At 40.1% G+C, this 20,449-nt stretch overlaps 2 protein-coding genes across 11 annotated transcripts in view; one reads left to right on the top strand and one right to left on the bottom strand.

The window, feature by feature from the left end:
• ubr4 (ubiquitin protein ligase E3 component n-recognin 4) overlaps positions 1 to 9,778 on the bottom strand; it is a 40,913-nt gene extending 31,135 nt beyond the window's left edge. For 5 of the 10 annotated variants that reach the window (XM_061272490.1, XM_061272492.1, XM_061272493.1 and 2 more), the window contains exons 1-15: positions 9,619 to 9,778; positions 7,408 to 7,505; positions 7,170 to 7,273; positions 6,669 to 6,798; positions 5,836 to 5,975; positions 5,640 to 5,739; positions 4,926 to 5,067; positions 4,703 to 4,827; positions 4,280 to 4,404; positions 4,118 to 4,177; positions 3,835 to 4,025; positions 3,466 to 3,565; positions 3,239 to 3,376; positions 2,946 to 3,063; positions 2,216 to 2,257 (exon numbers count right to left, since the gene is read on the bottom strand). In XM_061272490.1, the coding sequence (XP_061128474.1) occupies positions 2,216 to 2,257; positions 2,946 to 3,063; positions 3,239 to 3,376; positions 3,466 to 3,565; positions 3,835 to 4,025; positions 4,118 to 4,177; positions 4,280 to 4,404; positions 4,703 to 4,827; positions 4,926 to 5,067; positions 5,640 to 5,739; positions 5,836 to 5,975; positions 6,669 to 6,798; positions 7,170 to 7,273; positions 7,408 to 7,505; positions 9,619 to 9,743 (1,738 nt within the window). In that variant the 5' untranslated portion in view covers positions 9,744 to 9,778. The remainder of the gene's footprint in view (positions 1 to 2,215; positions 2,258 to 2,945; positions 3,064 to 3,238; positions 3,377 to 3,465; positions 3,566 to 3,834; positions 4,026 to 4,117; positions 4,178 to 4,279; positions 4,405 to 4,702; positions 4,828 to 4,925; positions 5,068 to 5,639; positions 5,740 to 5,835; positions 5,976 to 6,668; positions 6,799 to 7,169; positions 7,274 to 7,407; positions 7,506 to 9,618) is intronic. The other 5 variants (XM_061272496.1, XM_061272499.1, XM_061272498.1 and 2 more) reach the window with 2 other exon arrangements.
• An 867-nt stretch (positions 9,779 to 10,645) lies between these two features.
• emc1 (ER membrane protein complex subunit 1) lies at positions 10,646 to 20,390 on the top strand. Its single transcript, XM_061272501.1, has 22 exons — positions 10,646 to 10,810; positions 11,594 to 11,721; positions 11,824 to 11,889; positions 11,959 to 12,052; positions 12,138 to 12,266; positions 12,573 to 12,699; positions 12,802 to 12,951; positions 13,016 to 13,183; positions 13,430 to 13,501; positions 13,598 to 13,696; positions 13,808 to 13,904; positions 14,570 to 14,686; positions 15,163 to 15,362; positions 15,890 to 16,039; positions 16,133 to 16,294; positions 16,372 to 16,491; positions 17,224 to 17,361; positions 17,558 to 17,731; positions 17,844 to 18,054; positions 18,906 to 18,990; positions 19,255 to 19,384; positions 19,748 to 20,390. The coding sequence occupies exons 1-22, from the start codon at positions 10,719 to 10,721 to the stop codon at positions 19,925 to 19,927; spliced, it is 2,889 nt and encodes a 962-aa protein (XP_061128485.1). The 5' UTR covers positions 10,646 to 10,718; the 3' UTR covers positions 19,928 to 20,390.
• Positions 20,391 to 20,449: the final 59 nt, after the last annotated feature.

The raw sequence follows: 20,449 nt of genomic DNA, 5'->3' as shown, positions 1-20,449 counted from the left end.
TTGTGCAACATCGCTTAGCACATTTCGCAGGGATGGGGAATCGAACCCTAAATCTGAGGCGTTAGAGCGCAGCGACGGAGCCACTCGCCAAACGTGGCAAATTATGAAAACTTTACAGCTGAAAACTCTATTATCACCTGGATTATCACCAAAACTCATGTGAGCAAGTGTAGGCATGTGATAATTTGGTAACTAGCAAAAATTGGGAGCTTTTATCTCAGCATGGTAGCGTGATGATGAAACTGAATCCTAATTCATTCCACGCTCAGTTTTCCAAATAATTACCGTATTTTCCGCACTATAAAGCGCACCTAAAAACCTCCAATTTTCTCAAAAGCCGACAGTGCGCCTTATAATCTGGTGCGCTTTATATATGGACCAATATGGATATTTGGATGAAGACTAACTTGTTAAAGTAAGCTTTACGTGTTTATTTTGTGTGTTGTGTGATATTAACGTTTGAGCAACGTTGAGTTATTGATATATTGTTATTGTTTTCACTATTTTGAGTGTTACTATATTGTGATTCCATTAACGTTTGAGCAACATTGAGTTATTTATTCTATGCGCTTTATAATACGGTGCGCTTTAAATATGGATTTAAAATGGGCCATTCATTGAAGGTGTGCCTTTTAATCTGTTGCGCCTTATAGTGCGGAAAATACGGTATACCATCCCAACTCTGCAATGAAGGTGGGCTGTGAACTGAATAGTAGAAATACCTCTGTGCAATTGAAAGGCCCACCAATGCTTATTGAAATTAAGTCCTGCACCTCAGTTTCAGGATTTAAGAGTTAAGAAAACCTAATAGTTTCTATGTAACTGCAAACCTATAGCTTTAAGTAGATATTCACATTTTCATGCAACATAGAAAAAATATAACTTGTCAGGTGTCAGTGAGATGCACCATATGCTTAAGCGCAGTGCAAGCCCAACTTTGTAATATTCAAGAATAATACCACTGACTTCAAGTGGGTTCTACGTTGATTTTATACTTCCAATATTTTTAGACATGTATGACACATAATGCAACATGCATTGTAAAAAACACATTGTGACCAAAAATGAAGAAACTGGGTAAGATTGCTTGCAAAGAAAAGTTACATGTATATGTCATTAAGACTTTTTATGCAGTCACAACTGTCTGGCAAAAAGAGTAGATGTAGAAGCTATATATACTAGGGCCCGCCCGATTAATCGTTCTGCCAAGTCTCTCATATAACAGTACATACATGCTGAATAGCGTCCGAGTGGTGCAGAATTGAGTTCTTAGTGTTTGTCCACTAAATAGAGCTATGACTTCAATTAACCCTCAGATTTTCTCGATAACCTACCAGAGACAACTACAGCCATGTCGACGTGGGCTGTTTGTCCAGCTTTTGTTTATGTTGTATTGCTAAGGTTGTAAAGTTGTACAATAACCTTCTTCCAATTTGCAGAAACAAGTACAAGATCAGAGGTATTTCAAAACGTATTAAAAAAAAAAAAAGGATTCATTTTTGTTTTAGTTCAATAATCTCCCAAAGTTTTAATGCTTTTATTTATCTTTTTTGCATGTTTTGCCACTAATTTTGCTCTGTTTAAAATCAAAATACTGAAGGACAAAGTCTTGTAAAAGAGTCAAATGTTAATTGTGATTCATATATTTGTTGGAAGTGACAAAATAAAAAGACAATATATTTGGGACGTATTTTTTTAATTAACTGTCAGATTAATGGCTAATCTTTTTTTTTTCTTTCAAATATTCAAATTCTTTCTTTCGGCATCGGCCAAAAAAGATCATGTCGGTCGGGCCCGAATATACATACACAGTATAAAACTTACCTTAAACAGCATTACCATTGCCAAGTGTACAGTGTAAAGGCAAAATAAGAAAGTACAGAAGTATAGGTTTGTTACCATCAGACACCCAGTGGGGTTATTATGTATGTGCTAAGGACCCACATAATTAGACCACTGGTATTATCCTTTCAAGTACATTGAACCACAGATGAGCCTCTTTTGACAAAAATCTGTTTTTTTATCAGCCAATTATGACAAAAGGCACCTTTCATAGAACTGACATTTTGCCAAAGTTTTGTCTTCTGTGGCTCTTTACTTAGCTAATGTAGCTGTAGCTGATAGCCTACATAGTGAGACATACAATAACAAAAATGAGTGTAGGACAGTGAAGTGAACACCAAGTCTTTTGACCTGAGGACAGAAATCTGCTGACCTGAGACACAAGCTGCACTTGTCTTCTCCTGTCTTCTCTCTGCTGAAATAGTAGACACTGTCAACTGCGCTATCATATGGGGTGACTAGACAAAAATGTTAATGACATTTTTGTGAGTGTGCTGCATGTGTTTATCCCTCTCACTGCTCTTACATCATAACTAACCTATCCACAGATAGAGGTGACTCGTGGCTTTTTTCCAAGCGGCTCCATACACTGACACAAGGACTGACACCAAACCCAGCAGAGACTTAGCTTTTTGTACCTGCCTCGATTTACACTTAAAAATTGATAAAGCACTACATTGATGACATGAACTGGTCCTCAGCTCTTATTAGCTCCAACTTGCTAATGCACTGAAAATACACTTGACTAGAGCGATGGAGAGGGAAAGGGAGAGAGACAGAGAAACGTGTCAAAATGTAATTTATCCATATCGGGCATTGCCATTCATGAACTAAATCTACATAAAAAGATCACTTATCCACAGTCCAAAATGTCAGTAACTACTATCGGAATTACGTTGTGAAATTCAATTTACGGCAGGTATTTGAGTTAGGTATAATGGAAACGTTAAAACACTTATTTCTATTACATTCATCATCGATTCAAATAGAATAAGAAAACATGTTTGAGTTGAGGTTATTGTAGAAGGTGCCTAGGACAAAAAGACAGAAGGTGTATAGTTTTTTGTTGTGCAAACCTGAAATGATATGTGCTGACTTTTTACCTTGGCTGCTGTCCTCTTCAGTACTGCTGAAGTCATCCTCATAGTAGGTGTTGGAATCGGTGGAAGCACTGGCATCACTGCTGACTGAGCCTTTTCTCTGCCGCTGGAGAACACAAGCCTGATAGAAGCAAAAGGGAATGCACCTGAAAAATCAGTCATACTCGCATGGCAGACAGCTTCATGACTGCACCAGTCACGTAACTTTTTGCACCCTTTGTCTCTATCTGGCCAAACATCTTTCCATAAGCCATGATCATTGAGTTAGGGGAAATAGTAGTTATTGTTGACAGTACCTTTTTATATGCAGTGGACAGAAGGGTGAAGAGAAGGTTGGTCAGAGGTACAGAGTCGATGAGCCTTTGGACTCTCTGGATGGAAGTGCTCTGTGCCATGATGTTGAGCTCAGCAGGTGGACCATCACTTGCCCAACCCTGCAGGGGAAGAGAGGGATGGGTAATGAATCAGTGCTCAGCATGAATATTCACAACACAAGCAGTATAAGGGAAGAGCAGTAACTTACTCTGTGCAGGGCCTCAACTTGTAAATCTTGGAAAAGTGACGTTAAAAGCTTGATCGCGTGGTTGGCCAAGATCACAGACAAAACGCCGAACCCTTGGTGTCTAAAAAAATGAAAAAGAAAGAAAATTCAGGATTACAAATTCAAGGACAATGCAGATGTCTGATTATGGCCACTCATTGTGAGATGCTATGCTGATGATTATGCTTTAACAGGGGACTCAAACCACAAACGACATTTTGTATAAAATCTGTAGACATTAACAATGCTAAAATAATTCCTTGTTATAATTTATCAGTTGAATTTATCATGTTCCATCATGTCAAAAAAGAATCAGAAATATTCATGATCACATATCCAATCATTATTTACCCTTTGCCAGGACCCAACTTCGGAGAGCCAGCGCCATCTTTGGTGCGAGCAGCAATATCTCTTACACGCAAAGCAGCCAAAGGATCTTTCTCTTTGCCTTTGTCTGCCAGGGCCGTGGGGCTCAGGTTGAGAATCAGGTATAGGCTGTTTAAAAGGCACCACGCGCCAAGCAGCTGGAAGTTCTGATAATGCTACAGAACACAACACCAAACCGTTAAGTACAACACAGACACACATTAAAAGCACTGTTTATTGTGTTATTCTTGATTGGCCTGGTGCTCACCTCTCCACCAGCTCGACGAGAATTGCTGATGGCTTGTCCAATCATTTCATAGATCTCCAACTGGTGCAAACACATTACAGGGCTCATCAAAGTCAAATTGTGCCTTTGACAAGAACTTCATTCTGGCAAAAGCACTGCAAATATTGTCATAATAAAACTCACACATTTCTGGACTATTGTAGCAGCGTCGTTTTCATAGTCCTCCTCTTTAGTCCCTGTGGATGTGGAGCGAAGCTGCAAACCGCTTCCCACCTGTAGTATGGCCATGCAGGTAGCCACGCTCACACCTAAACACACAAAATAAGGCTCGTCGTCACATATTTTTCATTCATCATCGCATGCATGCATTCATTCATTCATTAAGAGCATAGGGATCATTTCTGGCATCGAACACGTGTATTGTGTTTGATTGTAATTTGATCACTGAGTAAAGATTCATATTATGAATAAACAACAAGGAAAAACCCTTCCAGGTTTTTGATGGTCAAATAAATGATTTTGGCTGTGTTAGGTGATTGAACTAGCATTGCCAACATGTCTCAGATCAACAACAGAAAACAAGAACTCGGTGAAGGCGCTGCCTACCAGCGTAAAGACAACTCAAAGCCAGGACAGTCATATCCATTAATCTGCCCGGTGTCAATGGCTCCAGTACGGGCAGAGAGAGAGTATCCAAAGCCATGGTTACGTCAATCACCAGTGAATGAAATCTAGGGATGGGTAGGTCAGAGCACATTCAGAATGTATTCACATTAGACCCACTGCCCTTATTGAGTAAACATGGAAAAAACATGCCCATACAACATACCCATTACGGACAGCTGTGGCGTCAGCTACTGTGGCAGGCATGATGAAGAAAGAATTTGCTGACACAGCATCTTGGAAACGGTTAATGTAGCGTAGAAAATAGGGCAGGTTGAGACACACTCGCAGCAACTTCTCAGACCCACCTGAGACGACAAATAAAGACGAAGACCTTTCACGGTTTGAACAGACTCGGCGCATCAGAAGCACCCTTTCACAAAGTTTCCACAAAATTGGCTGGTCCTCAAGACATAAAAGCGCCATTCAACACTCGCATGCACCCTTTGCAACTGCTTTTTAAACCAAAATAAGAGGAAGGGAAAGAAGCCTGTGGTGTCATACTTCATCATTTCGCCTATTCCACTTCACTCTGTTAAAGCCCCGTCCGTTATGCTTGTGTTACGATGGAAGGAGATATAAAATTTGCCAGTCGAGTTGTGTCTTCAATCACCCTTTACTTAATTATATTAAGAATTCCAAAATCAGTAATTGTCTGGCATTTCAACGTCTTATGAGTAACTTCCTGTTGGTGAAATTTACATACTAAATTGTATCATTTTATGGGTATATATTCTTTTTATTATGTTTTGATTTAATCTGGGCGCAAATGCTCCGGATAAAGAATGTCTTTATAATTAAGTATCAATACATTCCTTCACATGTGAAACAAAGTGTCTGTCTGAGCTTGGTCACAGAAGTGTTTAAAGTTTATATTCACCCAGATCTTGTAAGCTTGACACATTCTGAGAAACAAATGCATTCTTCATTTTTGCCTGAACAGCTTGGTCGGATGTCTGGTCATCCCAATCGCTTTCTGGCTGTAAAGGAAGTCAACAGAATTATAACTGCAAATGCACAACTATAGATCTCAGACATTCTCCAGTTGTTGATGTATATTTAGCATAAATCCTTACCTGCATGTGTGCTGAAGGGGCCAAAATAGTGCTTAGGTCAGGGTTAAACACTGACGTTAGCTGATTAAAAAAGTTCATTTGTACTTCTTTGTGTCTCAGTTCAGGGTTCACAGCACTGGGTGCCTCTTTCTGGTCCTCTACTGTTAAAACAAAAGCAAAACTGACAATTTCAAAATTGTGATTACAACCTAGTCATACTGCGCAATCAGTGAGACACTTTCATGAACACATCGTAACAATATCACCCACTGTAGAAGACTGGAAATTACTGAAAAAAATAGAATTTTTCTGGCAGAAATTGAGATTTTGATTCGATTCAGGATTTATTCTTTCCAAATTGAGTTTCAGGATCATATTTACCATGTACAGCAACAACTACAAACATGCCAGAAATTTACATCATACCATCGCAGAATTAAAAGGTATTATCTAATGATGTAATGACATGATTAGGGAGGCAGTCATTTTCTACTTTTTAAACCGGTTCAGCAAAAATTACTGCTTTGACCTTGTAAACGACTCAGTTAAGGTGACAAAACTGCTTGCTTGCTTGCTTACGGTGTCGCTATTATTTTACCGAGCTGTAGACACCTCCTAATAGATTACCTGCTAATTTGTTGTTCATCCGTGGCTGCCTTGTGCCCTAACGCACCTCGACCCAGACTTGAGTGAAAAGAGTACACCAAAACACTTCTTTTGGTATTTGGCGACACATTATGTTAGCTATTAGCATTGGCTATATCTGTTCTATCTTACTAGCTAATCATCGTCCACCTCTGACGACTCCATACGCACTAACATCATATTCGCAAAGGATTAAAACCCACTCTTACCATCCGAGAGGGTTTTAACAGTTTGAGGCAGCTTGGCAGACTTCATCATTGCAGTGAAAGTAATAATTTCTGTGCGGTCAAGTCTGCTACTGCCAGTGCAAAGTCCTTTTATTAGAAGAATCAGGTGTTTCTGCAAAAAAAAAAAAAAAGTAAGCGCATCGCACAATTTGATTGGAAGGCAATGTTTAAGGAAATTACAAAAAAATATACATGTATATATCTAAGTGCTGAATGTTGGGTGGTGTATCCTCAGAGTTTTTTTTTTGTTCTTCATTCTTTTGGGGTTTTAAAGTTACGTCTGTGTAAATTATGTATGGAAGAACAGAGGTATATCTATGCCTATTGTGTCTATTATGCATTGTATTGTTTTTATGTAAAACACTTTGCGCTTCTTTGTTGTATGAAAAATGCTGACTGATTGACATAATTTGAGTACAAAATGAAAGTAAACTGACTTCAATGGCATACTTGTGTTATAAAAGCCTGACTGGCTAATCTCACCTGTGACACCGCACATGCTTCATCTGGGTTCTCCAGGCGCAACAAGGAGAATTCAATCAGAACTTTGCATGCCGCAGCAACAGAGAGCAACTGATTTCTTGGTACTTGGTTTAAAAAAAAAAAAAAAAAAGGAAAGCAACTATTAACAACTGGCGACAAGAAAGTACAAGATTTTGACTTTTTTTTCACAGAAGAAACAGTAATAACTATTACACTACAAAATGTGGATGTTACGTACTTTGCCCACATACTGTGGTGATGTAATGTGCAGAGAGCGCCACAAATGACGAGTAGAACGGCTCGTACTGTTTGTCATGGTGAAGAATGTCCAATTCACTGTAAATGAAAATTCAAACCATTCATTCCATGTTGGACACATTCAGTCAAAGTGGAATGTTGATTAAATATTCATTGAAAATCAAATTCTTATTGACTATGAGGCTATGGATACTTTGACTCCTTATTGCAGCAAAACAAAAAATATGTACATCTCTGAAACTTGTGAACATGTGAGGGATTACGCTTCATAAAAAAATTGTTACATGAGCCACAAAGTTAATTTTACGGTAAAATTATAGGTCAAAAGTTAAAGTTACTAAAATATGCACCAATCTTGTAAATGTTTACAGATTTGGAACCCTTTTGAATCTTCTGTCCACAAATACCTGTTTTGTGAAGTCTGACCCAATACTTCCTGAGATACAAGCGTTCAAAGCCCTTTTTGCAGAAATTATTAAAATTCAGTAGGCTGTAGCTCCCAAATACCAATAATAACACCTATAATTTGTAATTCCGTTTTATGCCATCACCTTCGACAAGTACAGCAATTTTCCTTAAAATCCAAATCGGCCTTGTTAAAGTAAAATGTTCAGATTTTGGGGGGTGATCTAGCATAGAATGACCCTATAACAACACAATACAGTGTTCTATTTTTTTCCTTTTTAGGCCCACCGCATACAGAAGAAGTTTGAATCACAGTTGCACGATGAGGTAACATAGCAAATTATAGTCAAGCAAAATGCACAAAGGTTTTCACACAGGGGGTGAAAAATAAAACAGGTTCTAAACAAGCAAGATACACCGACTGCCACCAAGTCATAACAATTCAGTAGATCGAATATATGCAGTGCAGTCGAGTATGTCTCTTAAGACTATCGATATGAAACACAAAGTCATAAAGGAACATGGCGAATGCATGCATACGCGACGGAGTATGGCCAGTATTGTGCCAAAGTAGGTACCCCCATGAAAATTGCTGGGGGAGCACGCACGCAATGAGTGAAAGGCGGAAGCCGTTGGCGTGCAGCAGACAGTACCAGTTTGTTTCCAATAAAAACATGACGGACACACTTTTGTGTTTGTCGGTTTCCATCTTTAGAAGCAAGGTTCCTGTTCTTTCATTTTCTTTTTTCAAGTTCTCACTCGCGTTCTGCTTGAGGTGCGTTCAATGACCACTCACAGTCTGAAAACTCATAAATTGCACCAAAAATTAATGACGAGTATGTGAGCATATTGCGAGGAGTATGTGGAAGCATACAATAATCTATTAGCCTGACTTTTTCTGTCTTCTTGGGGGTATTTTTAGCAAGTGTAGAAAACTAGAACAGGTTCCCTCCTCCTCAAGCAAAGTTAGGAGGTCAAAAATAAAATGACATTTATGTTTTGTTATAAAGGTTTGAGAAAGCAAAAATAAAACGGTTGTTTTGGTTTTCTGTAAGTTCTGCAAAGTAATAGGGCTGTGACTTTTGGGAGAGTGCAGCACACATTATTTGGTTTAACATTGATTCCTATGGGAAACGTTGCTTCTACCTACAAACCCAATCGCGGAACCAATTAAGTTCGTAAGAAGAGCTACCACTTTACAGTCATTGACACAACCACACACAATTGGGATAGAGTAGATAACATGCTGAACTCACGACAGTGCAATCGGGCTAGTCTGGGTTAAGACTTGCTCGACTTTCAAAACCATATTTTTCCGCTAAACTGCGATGTATGTGATCATTTCCTCGTCACGTTATCCAACAGGCCCATTTGCTAGCTTGATTAGTAATGTTTGGTCAGCTAGCTAATGATGAAGCAGATTTTTGTAACATTTCACCATTACGTTACAAAGATATATACTAGAACACGCACAAATATGCTCGTGCCTAACAGCGTACCATGGTTTGAATAAAAATTATATAGCGCTTAGGTTAACCTTAAACGCATTTTAGATAAGTGCTGTTGTTACGTTTGCTAACGCCAGCAGCTGACTTGATACCAATCCAAGTTAAGCTCAAATAGCCGCCTAGTCGCTAACATTAGCTAAGCAAAGGCTGACGCTTCCACATCCAGTTTCACTAGCCAAGCTAGGTTAGCAAGTTAGCATGCCAGCGCACTCCCGGATGGATACGACCGGTGTTCTTGCAAACGCGGAGCCGCGACGCACTGACACGCGGCAACTCACCTGTTAATAATGGATCCGATAAGCTGCGGTAGCTCTTTTATTTCAAATGCGGTGTAGGATGCCGATAAAAGCGGCCGCACCGCCGCTGTCCATTCGTGTTCCCCATTTCCTCCGCTCGACGCCATCTTGAAATCCCATAGAAAAAAATCTAGTTAGGGCAAGAAGAAACCGAATGCGTAACTTCACAGGGGGCGCTATCAGCCCGTAAACGCCTCACGCCAAACTCGTTGCGGTCTTTCGACATTTTCTTTCTTACACTTAAACCCTCGAACTCACGTCACAAAACGTGAGCTATTGCGTTAAATGTGTTTCTGTCCGGCCAACCTTGATGGTTTTTAAATATATTATCTTGCCAATACAACGTACAAATCGAATGTCTCAAGTTACAACGAAATAACAGCAGTAATTATTACGTAGGGATAACTTGGGTGGGTAGAGGGACTCCATGTGACGTCACTCAACAACGATGACTGGGTGGACACGTTGAATGGCAACATTAAATTTACAAGATTATAAACATATATTTAACCTTAGTCTCACAGCCGCCTGTGTGTTTACAGTGAAAACCCAAAACAACATTCTTGGATGGAAATTTCACATCTCCAAATTTGGTCAATTTCTTATTTTTTATGTTTTCCTCCCACAAATTTATATTGGCCAGTCTGAAAAAAGAATTCTGGATTTTCTTTTTTTTTTTTTTTTCAAATTCATACCAATTTAACAACTGAAAATGGCAATCGTTGGAGAAAAACGTCCCTTATACGCTTTTAAAACGAACGTGCTGGTCCCATTATTTCAATCCAATTTCATATGAGCTGTACAAAAAAGGCAAGTGTGCTGCTGACTTGAATTTGGCGTTTAGAAGAGGCTTGCGAGCGTTCCGATATCACTGGAATTGTATTGACGGAGCCCGATTATGATGTGTAGTGTGCCTAATTAATTGTTTTACAATCGATGCGTTGTGTGGTTAGTGACAACAAAGTCTCCAAGCTATAGGGGGCAGCAGGGTCTCACGAGACGAAGCGGAAAAGAGAAACCAACCAACTTCCTGCTGCCTGTCCTGAAGAGTGCAGGCCAGTGCGGCGCAATTGACTGTGGCAATGTCTCATCTCATTTTGTTGCTGCTCAAAGTGATTATGTTATGCTTCGCCGTTGAGGCCGTGTTTGAGGATCAAGTGGGAAAGTTCGATTGGTAAAAACTAACATTCCATGGCGTGCGCTTTCAAAAGTTGTCTTAGACATGCTAATGCTAACACCTGCTAGGGTGCGTCTGTGCACCGTCAACTGTCTTTGAATTAGGAGTGGACGTCACATTGTATGAAAGAAAATGTAAAATACAGGTGTTCGTAGAACACTGCTGGCATTAGAGTATTTGCTGCTTTTTTTGGATGTCATTCATGAATCTTACCCTTTAGTTTGATCTCGTGGCGATATTGCAGGACTTATGTGTGAAAAAATATTTTCACGTGTCTAAAATAACTTGACATTTTTACAAACAGATGCAATTTTTATGTTTACCGAGTGGTACTGTTTTTAATGTTCTACAATACATACTCTAATTTTAATATTTTTCAATTAGATGCAGTTTTATTTTATTAGGCAGATGCATTATTGAATTAAAAAAAAATTAAATAAAGGAAAATATCAAATGAAGCATCAACAACGTTTATCTTATCTTTTGGAAAGCACAACATCAGTAGTTTAAGAAATAAATACAGGCCAGTGCAGCAGGAACACTGTAAGCACTATATATATATATAAATAAATACAGGCCAGTGCAGCAGGAACACTGTAAGCACTATATATGGGGTATATGCTCCTTCTGAAGGGCTCTGGAGACACTGTTTAAATAGCGCTTCAAATTGACATTTTGCCTGAACTTATCAGTTGCTAGAACCTAGTCCCCTTTATTGGACTACATATTCAACATATATATACCACTCAAAACAGACCATATTCATTTCTCTATAAACAGGAGGCAGCAGTATGTTGGTGACGTCCGCTTTGCCCATTTTGATGCACACCTGCAGTCATCCAAAAAGGTGATAATGGCAACTGAGAAAAATGTTTTTGCTGCAGTGAACACCAGGACTGGAGAACTTTGTGAGTATTTTCTTGGTGTGTAAATTGTAACATACATGTACTTGTTCATGTGGTAAGTCGCTCTTTTTTGTGAGGGCTTAATATCATGTCTCCTACTCGCAGTTTGGCGACATGTGGATAAGAATGGGCCGGAGGGAAACATTAATGCTCTTCTGCATCATGGACAAGGTGAGTTTGTGAACCATTATGGATACTCTGAGTGGTAGTGTTTACTGAACTATTGATTTCATCTACCAGATACTGTGCTTGTGGTGGGAAACGGCCGTATCCTGCGTTCTTGGGATATAAATGTTGGTGGTTTGAATTGGGAGAATGTCCTGGATTCTGGCAGGTGAGAGACCACCTGACTTATGCTAGTCAGTGCGCCATTGTCCATTCTGTTGTCGAGCGATGTCTGTTTTTCTTCAACCTTCCAGTTTCCAGGCGGCATGTTTTGTTGGACAGCAAGACGTAGTTAAGCATGTGGCTGTTTTAAAGAAAACTGCCCTGTCCCTTCATTATCTGTCTAATGGCCATCAAAAGTGGATTGAGAATCTTCCAGATAGGTAAGCGCTCCAATTTTTAATAGCCATATAAAATGCCTTGATACTTTGATACCCGATGAGCACAGTGATAAACCGGTGTTCACTGTATTTAGTGTTTCTTTCTGTAATGTCCCAAGATGTCACCAAAGACCCGTCTAATGGGACAGTAAATCATATCTAAATCAGTTCGATTTATTTTCCAAATCGTTCAGCCCTAACATGAACTTCAAAATATTAACAAAAATAATTGGAAAATAGAGCTAGGCGGTGCTTCATTTGCATTATGGATTGGAAACTAAAGCTTTTTTTCCCCCCACGTCTTTCCAGCGAGACAGTAGATTACCAGTTTGTGTATTCTGGAGGAACTGGCGAAGTGTATGTACTGGGAGTTGTGCCTCATTCCCACATTGCTATTGTGACTTATAGTGTGGAAGATGGAGAGATAATAAAGCAGGTATTCACAAATGAATGTTCGCCTTTGTGGAAAACCGCTCGTCGGTGATACCCGGGCAATGTCGCAAGCGTTTTGATTGAATTTCTTTGTTTGCTTGTTGAGGTTTCAGTGGAAGCTCCATGGCTGTCCAACTTGCAAGCCAGCTGTGCCATGGTCGGCCAGGGAATATTGACGTGCGTGGATGCCTCCACAGCCTCTCTCTACACACTTGATGTTCATGCACAGTCACAGATGACGCAAATCTCTTTGCAGGTATTTGTCTGAATAAAACATTCTCCATGGTCTCATATTGTTAAAACTGTTTTCCTATCCGTAGTCACTGGGACTTGATGTTTCGCCCGACTTTCGTCCAGTGTTGGTTTACACCCAGCCCAATCCGTCCCGACGCCCACTCACTGAGTTCCTCCTTCAGCTCAGTCCCGACCATTACCTGCTCCTTCAGCTCAACAATGGACTGATAGTCACACTGAGGGATTTCAAGCCTGTACGTAAGAAACCTGCAGCACCGTAGTCTTTATCTTTGAATCGTCAGTTATAGTAAGTTATTGAAAAGTATTTAATGAGTGATTATTTAAGATAGGCATCAACGACAGAAGGGATATCTTTCATCCCTCCCGCCTTCGGTTTGACAAAACAAATATAATTTACTGTGGAGAAACTGAAATTGTATAATTTTTATCTGCCCCCTTTTCAAAGAGTTGAGACCCGTCACTTTTGTCTTGATTTACAGGCAATGTTGGCTTCATTTTCCACCACTGGAGATAAAACCGTCGTTGCAGTTATGTCACCAAAAAATAAAACTGTGAGTTCACTTGTCATTTGAATATCCTCCCTGCAATTGCAATCTGATGGTGTCGTTGCTAAATAATTCAGATTTTTCCTTTTTTCCCTTTTTTAGGCTTGCACCGTTAACTTGTTCAGTGCAGAAACTGGACGCAGACTTCTCGACACAACATTGAATGTTAATATTGATCCCAATACTGGCAAACCAGCGAAGGTGAGGCAATGTTTTTCAAAGACAGGTTCTGGGCAGTCCTCGGATTTGTCCTCTCCGCTGAGTCACTCATATGAACCTTAAAGCTGTCATTGTTTCCGTTCTGTCTTTCAGATGTACATTCAGACGTTCCTGAAAAAAGACGACTCTGTTGGCTACAGGATCATGCTGCAGACTCAAGATCACGCACTAAGCTTCATGCAACAGCCAGGTAACGTTGCTTTGAATAAGGGGCGGAGTCCTATGCTGCTATTTGGTTAAGGTAATGTAAATAAAACACCATAGGTAAATGAACAAAGAAGCATTGTTTGCAGTAATTAAATCATAGCAGTAATATAGTGGTTAACATTTATGAACCAGCTTGACGGTTTTTAATTCGGTTAAATTCTCTGTACAAACAAGTTTAGGGTACGCTGCCTCAAGACAACGCTAGAGGAGGCATCATTCGCCCATGTTTTTCTGCTTTCTACTGATTATCCCATGTAATGATAAAGTAATAGGATAAAAAAATATTTTGCATTATCAACGAAACCATTTGGGGTCGCCATCCTTCTGTCCTTACACCGATGAGTTTTGACTTTCTGTGTGTAGGGCTTTAAAAAGCCTAGTAAAAGACATGGGTGTCAACGAATCAACATACGGTATCTGATATAAGCTCGGTTTAGAAGCTGACGACTAATCGATTGAATTGTCAGTTGTGGTTATTAGGGATGAGCTGTCAATTATGAAAGCATTTAAAATAAAAAATAAAAAAATAAAATAAATCATTCTGACAAATAAACTCAAATGAATCAAATCAGATCAGGAGTGTAGCCTAACTTTTGCCTTCAGCTCTGTCACTTTAAAAGACCAACCAGTAAGTGTGTCTGTTTTCAGGGCGTGTCATGTGGACCAGAGAGGAGTCCCTGTCAGACGTAGTGACCATGGAAATGGTGGATCTACCCCTCACGGGAACACAGGCCGAGCTGGAGGGTGAATTCGGCAAAAAGGCTGGTAAATGTTTCCTTTTGTAGCATCAACCCTGCAGGGTTGTATTATGCAATCACTTTGTTGCTTTTAGCTTCACTTTTTCTCTTTCTATCCATTTTATTGCTGCACTTGGATTCAGCCATTCAAGGTAAAAAGAAAATGTCTCAGCCCTTGTAATTATTTTAGATTTCCTTTATTTTGCTCGTCTTCTAGTCTTGTTTCTCCTCACATTTTTCTCCAAGCTGTCGTCTGCTAATCTGATGAGGTCAAACAGGCTGAATTTACACTGCCTGCCCAAATGCCAATTGTAATCTGAAGATATCTGATTTCATGTGATATTTTCACATCTACATTGCCATAAAGTATGTGAAATTGGTAACCCTTAATAGCAAATTGTCAATTGTCACTTGACCCTTATAATGTAAATCCAGTGTTTACATGAGAGACTGCAGGGCTTATATCAAACACCGACTGCATTCTTCGCTTACACTCCTGTCAAGATGGTCTGCTGTCAATGGTGCTGAAGCGACTCTCCTCCCAGCTCATTCTCCTGCAAACCTGGATCGCTCATCTCTGGAAGCTCTTCTACGACGCACGCAAACCTCACAGCCAAGTTAAAAATGACGTGAGCATTGAGACGCTGTCCAGAGATGAATTCAACCTTCAAAAAATGATGGTCATGGTCACCGCATCTGGCAAGGTACGCCACGGTCTTTTGATTCTTGTTTTATGCTTATGTTATACAGTGTGTGACCGTGATGCAACTAGGCCTTTAAAAAATCCGTTTGCAAAATACTATTTGTGCAGCAGATGTTTCTGCAGTGATCTCCAAAACATTGAGTAGATTGGACAGAAGACAATGTGTGTCATTGTTTCAAATGACCCCAAGATGGGACTTCCTCCCATTAATTACAGCTGCTCCATTCAGTGACTTGTATTTTTGATTTTTAGTTCTATTTGTTTCTGTCATTCCCTCAAAATGTGGCTCAAGGCCTGCTGCACTTCCAAATATGTTTTTTTTAAATCAATAATATATACGATGCTGTTCAAATTGTGAATTGCAGTAAAACGTGGGCAACATTGGGTTACTCGTGAAAACTACGCACTGATCGCTATGACTGTGAAACCGGTCTGTGGCACCAAAACGTCAGATTGCTATTTGACATTTTCACTGATGGTTAAATATTTTGGAGGATGATGATCAGCGTCCTCTTCTCTGCTCTTCAGCTTTTTGGCATTGACAGCAAGACGGGTACTATTTTATGGCGACACTACCTGGAGAACGTCCCATCAAACGCAGCCTTCAAACTTATGGTGCAACGGACTACTGCCCACTTCCCTCACCCCCCTCAGTGCACACTGCTCATCAAAAACAAGGTATGCCAGCACAAGATCCCAAAGAAAGGAACATTTGAATATTTATCAAATCTATCCTGCTTATCATTGTTTTGGGCTTTGTTTACCAACCAGGACACAGGCTTGACAGCACTCCATGTATTCAACCCCATCTTCGGGAAGAAGAGCCACGTTGCCCCACCTGCTCTGCCTCAGCCAATACTTCAGTCACTATTGCTTCCACTCATGGACCAGGATTACGCTAAAGTCTTACTGCTTGTCGACGACCAGTATAAGGTCACACTGCACAATGGCACAAATAAACAACCTGCTGTTGTGGCAATGGAGTCAAAACAATTTTTCTTAAATCACAGGTGTCTGCCTTTCCCTCCACAAAGAATGTCTTGCAGCAGCTCCAGGAAATGGCTGCTTCTATATTCTTCTACCTGGTGGATTCCAGCAAGGGGACCCTGTCTGGATATAGGCTGCGAACGGTAAGTGACTTTTGTATTACTGAACTTGTCCAAGGCTCTTATGGCTGGGTGATTCATCTTTTTTTTTTTCATTTATGGTACTTAGTTACTATACTCGGTGACCTTATGCAATTTTTCAATAAAGGGACTAGCGACTTTTGATTTTTGACTGGAAGCAATATATTATAGAATTTATAGAATTAAGCAGTTTGTGCATCATTGCTAATTCATTGCCATTGTGCAGCTTCTTCTGGTGTGTGCGGGCTTTGGCCACATGGGGGCACTGTAATACGTCTATACATGGTAGAGAGAAGACTGTCACAACTCTTCAGTACGATGCTGTAATATTAGTCATTTCTTGCACATGATAAAGAAAATATGCGCGTCTATTACGTTGCATATGGTGTGCTAAAATTTGCGTTTGATTAGCCGTTACATTATGGATTCTTTTAGGCTAACTTGAGTTTGTTTTTTGTTTTTTAAACTTTACTACTGAGACCGAGATCGGTCGAGTTTCTTTGTTTGTTTGTGGGGGTCTCATTATCTTTGTCTCATTGTCTCATGTGTAGGAAGTCAAATCGGCCAACAAAAGATGATTTTGTCTGATCTTAAAGCAGAGCTAACATTGGCTGTGACACAGATGCTATTCATTTGCCCAGCTATGACGTTTTTTAATTGTTTGTTAGTATTCATCTAAACTGACCTTACCCAACGCATGACCATGTCGTCACACAATTAATTTTGCACCCTTAGGATTTGTCAACTGAGCTAATCTGGGAGGTGATTATCCCCACAGAGGTGCAGAAAATTGTCTCGATCAAAGGGAAAAGACAAAATGAGCATGTACACTCCCAGGGCCGTGTCATGGGAGATCGCAGCGTCCTTTATAAGGTAAGAGCAAAAATAATACAGTACCTTTCTCCGGCCGGCCATGTTTGGTCAGAAGGATTTCCACCAAGATTTTATAATCAATAGTCGGGGTTTATGAATACAGTAATCCTGTTTTATTCATGAGGTATGAGGACCCTGCCCTACTGATCGAAGGACAACATTTACAATTTGTTGTGATTCTTTCTCCGTACCATAGTACCTGAACCCCAATCTACTGGCGGTGGTGACTGAGAGCACGGACACACACCAAGAACGAAGTTTTATTGGCATTTTGCTGCTTGATGGCGTGACCGGTCGGATTATCCACGAGGCAGTTCAGAGGAGGGCCAGAGGGCCGGTTCATGTGGTGCACTCTGAAAACTGGGTCGTGGTAAGTCTTGCTGTATGTGTAACTGTATCTCCTCTGAGTTGTTAAGATCCCATTTTGTAGCCTTTGTCTAAAAGGGCTCTGTCAGCGTTGATTGCATTTTGCTCATTTCTAGTATGAATACTGGAGCACCAAGTCTCGCAGGAACGAGTTTTCAGTCATCGAACTGTACGAGGGAATGGAGCTGTACAATAGCACTGTGTTCAGCTCTCTGGATCGGCCGCACGCCCCGCAAGTGCTTCAGCAGTCCTACATTTTCCCTTCGTCCATCTCCACCATGGAGGCCACGCTGACCGAGAAAGGCATTACAAGCCGCCATCTGCTCAGTGAGTTCTGATGAAATTAACGTTTTTTTCCATGTATAATGCGCCCCCATGTATAATACGCACCCAAATTTTGACTTTTTTATTTTTATTTTTAAAGTCCCAATGATCATCACACACGCATCTGGGTGTGGTGAAATTTGTCGTCTGCATTTGACCCATCCCCGTGTGATTTTGATCCATCCCCTGGGGGAGAGGGGAGCAGTGAGCAGCAGCGGCGCCGCGCTCGGGAATCATTTGGTGATCTAACCCCCCCAATTCCAACCCTTGATGCTGAGTGCCAAGCAGGGAGGCAATGGGTCCCATTTTTATAGTCTTTGGTATGACCCGGCCGGGTTACTTAAGTCCGTAAACGTAAAATTATTTCAGAAAAAAAAAATCATCTTTGGTAACAACCGGATGTTATTCTGCCGGTCAGTATCACTGCGCATGCAGTAGCAAACTCGATAGCGAAGAAATATGTGAGACTCTCAACGGGATCACCAATATTTGAGTGATGTTCCAGTTATTTATCACAATTATTTATTATAATAATAATAATATATATAATATATATATTTATTTATTTATTATTCACAATTGTCATGGTGATCTTTCTGGTGATTTCTTAACTAGGCTGGATGTATTTTCTTTGAAATAAATAAACTTGACTTTTGTTGGCGTTGATTTCTCTGCCTGCCCAGAAAGGCACCACCGCGATCAGTTAGGTTAAAATGAAAAGAGAGGAAAGTGACGTTGTAAAGAACTTTCCGTGACAGGATTTTCTTCAAAAATTTTGCGCATTATACATGGAAAAAAACGGTAGTCCTATTTTTTTATGAATAGCAAATTTCATCACTTATTCTCCCCCACAGTTGGCTTGCCGTCAGGAGGAATTTTATCATTACCCAAAATGTTCCTCGACCCTCGGAGGCCTGAAATAATATCTGAGCAGAGTCGGTGAGCACTTCTGTTTGACATGCTTTTTGTTTTTTTTGCAGTTGAGTGCTTCAACATGTTAGCTGCAGAGGACAAGTGCTATAGAAAGTAGATGGTTGTGTAATTTACCAGCTTTCCCTCTATAAAGAGCAACTACAATGAATGAAAACTAGCAAAACAATGAAAATTAAAGTAAATCTTAATGAAATAAAATTAACTTAGAGTTGTTGTTTTTTGTTTTAAACTACAAAGTTTTTTGTTTCCATACTTTGCGTTAATGTCCAGGGAGGAGAACCTGATCCCTTACGCTCCAGAGTTGATCATCCGCACAGAATGGTTTGTCAACTACAATCAATCGGTTTCAAGAGTGCGAGGAATATACACTGCCCCGTCTGGACTGGAGTCCACGTGTCTGGTGAGTCTGCCCTTTTGAGTGTTTGTTCTCAGGCAGCACCACTGGTGGGAAGGAATGTTATACAGATTTATAAAGTCTGTCTTTTATGTGAGTATTTAGTTTTCGGCTGACTTTTATCTGTACTTTCTACTTCATGCTTTCTCATTATGCCAAGTAGTAGTAACAGGTGTTGTTTGTAATTCACGCAAAATTTACATTTGACTTTTGTTCTCAATTACACTTCAGGTTGTATTGTAGGAATTGAATCAGTACCACCTTTACCAGTGTTTTGTTACACAAGTATCTGTAGTTTTACTTAAGTACAGAGCTAAAGTACTACCTTTGTGCAACAGTATAGTGAAATGTGCTCCTTGACCCCCACAGGTGGTGGCCTACGGTCTAGACATCTACCAAACCCGCGTCTATCCCTCGAAACAATTTGATGTGCTTAAAGATGACTATGACTACATGCTGATCAGCAGTGTGCTGTTCGCACTCTTCTTTGCCACAATGATCAGCAAGCGGTTGGCCGAAGTCAAGCTGCTCAACAGGGCCTGGCGGTAAAGCATTCGCTGGCTGCGTCCCCAGTTCAAAAACAGCCTGGACGCTGCACATTTGACTTTAGCACGGGAAGACGTCCGTCAGGTAAAAAAAAAACGCCCGTAGAGAACTGCAAAGGTAAGGGAGGGGAGGGTGGTAGGTGAAAAATGAATTAAGGTTTTTATGTGTTTTTTTAACTTATTTGAAGGACAATGAAGGCATAATGGAGGATTTTTTTTGTGCCATGTTTTGATGAAATCTAGCAAAAAGAACATCTACTTGAATATATTAACTTGCTACAAATAATGTAAGTGGAGGATGAATCCCTAACCTCCCCGAAGCAGCCATTTCAATCTTAACATTTTTCACCACTACCAGGTGAAACGTTTATTTCCTCAGGGCAGTCGCCCTGCTGTGTGTAAAGCTGTATGCTAACCATTAAAAATGTCTCATCCAGTTGTAGAATTAAAGGCACGGTACCACTGTATGTTGTGTTGGGTGGAGAGAAAAAAAAAGTTCTTCACACAAGTTTAATTAATAAGTTAT

The sequence above is a fragment of the Syngnathus typhle genome, linkage group LG2, assembly GCF_033458585.1.
Source record: "Syngnathus typhle isolate RoL2023-S1 ecotype Sweden linkage group LG2, RoL_Styp_1.0, whole genome shotgun sequence".
NCBI lineage: Eukaryota > Metazoa > Chordata > Actinopteri > Syngnathiformes > Syngnathidae > Syngnathus > Syngnathus typhle.
Note: the sequence above shows the minus strand (reverse complement) of the source record. Positions and strands in the feature narration are given on the sequence as shown.

Excerpts from the sequence above, each read along its gene's own strand:
- emc1 (XM_061272501.1), top strand. The coding sequence starts at position 10,719 with ATGTCTCATCTCATTTTGTTGCTGCTCAAAGTGATTATGTTATGCTTC. Across the intron at positions 12,053-12,137 it reads AATGTCCTGGATTCTGGCAG|TTTCCAGGCGGCATGTTTTG; the intron begins GTGAGAGACCAC and ends TCAACCTTCCAG. Across the intron at positions 17,732-17,843 it reads ACTCTGAAAACTGGGTCGTG|TATGAATACTGGAGCACCAA; the intron begins GTAAGTCTTGCT and ends GCTCATTTCTAG.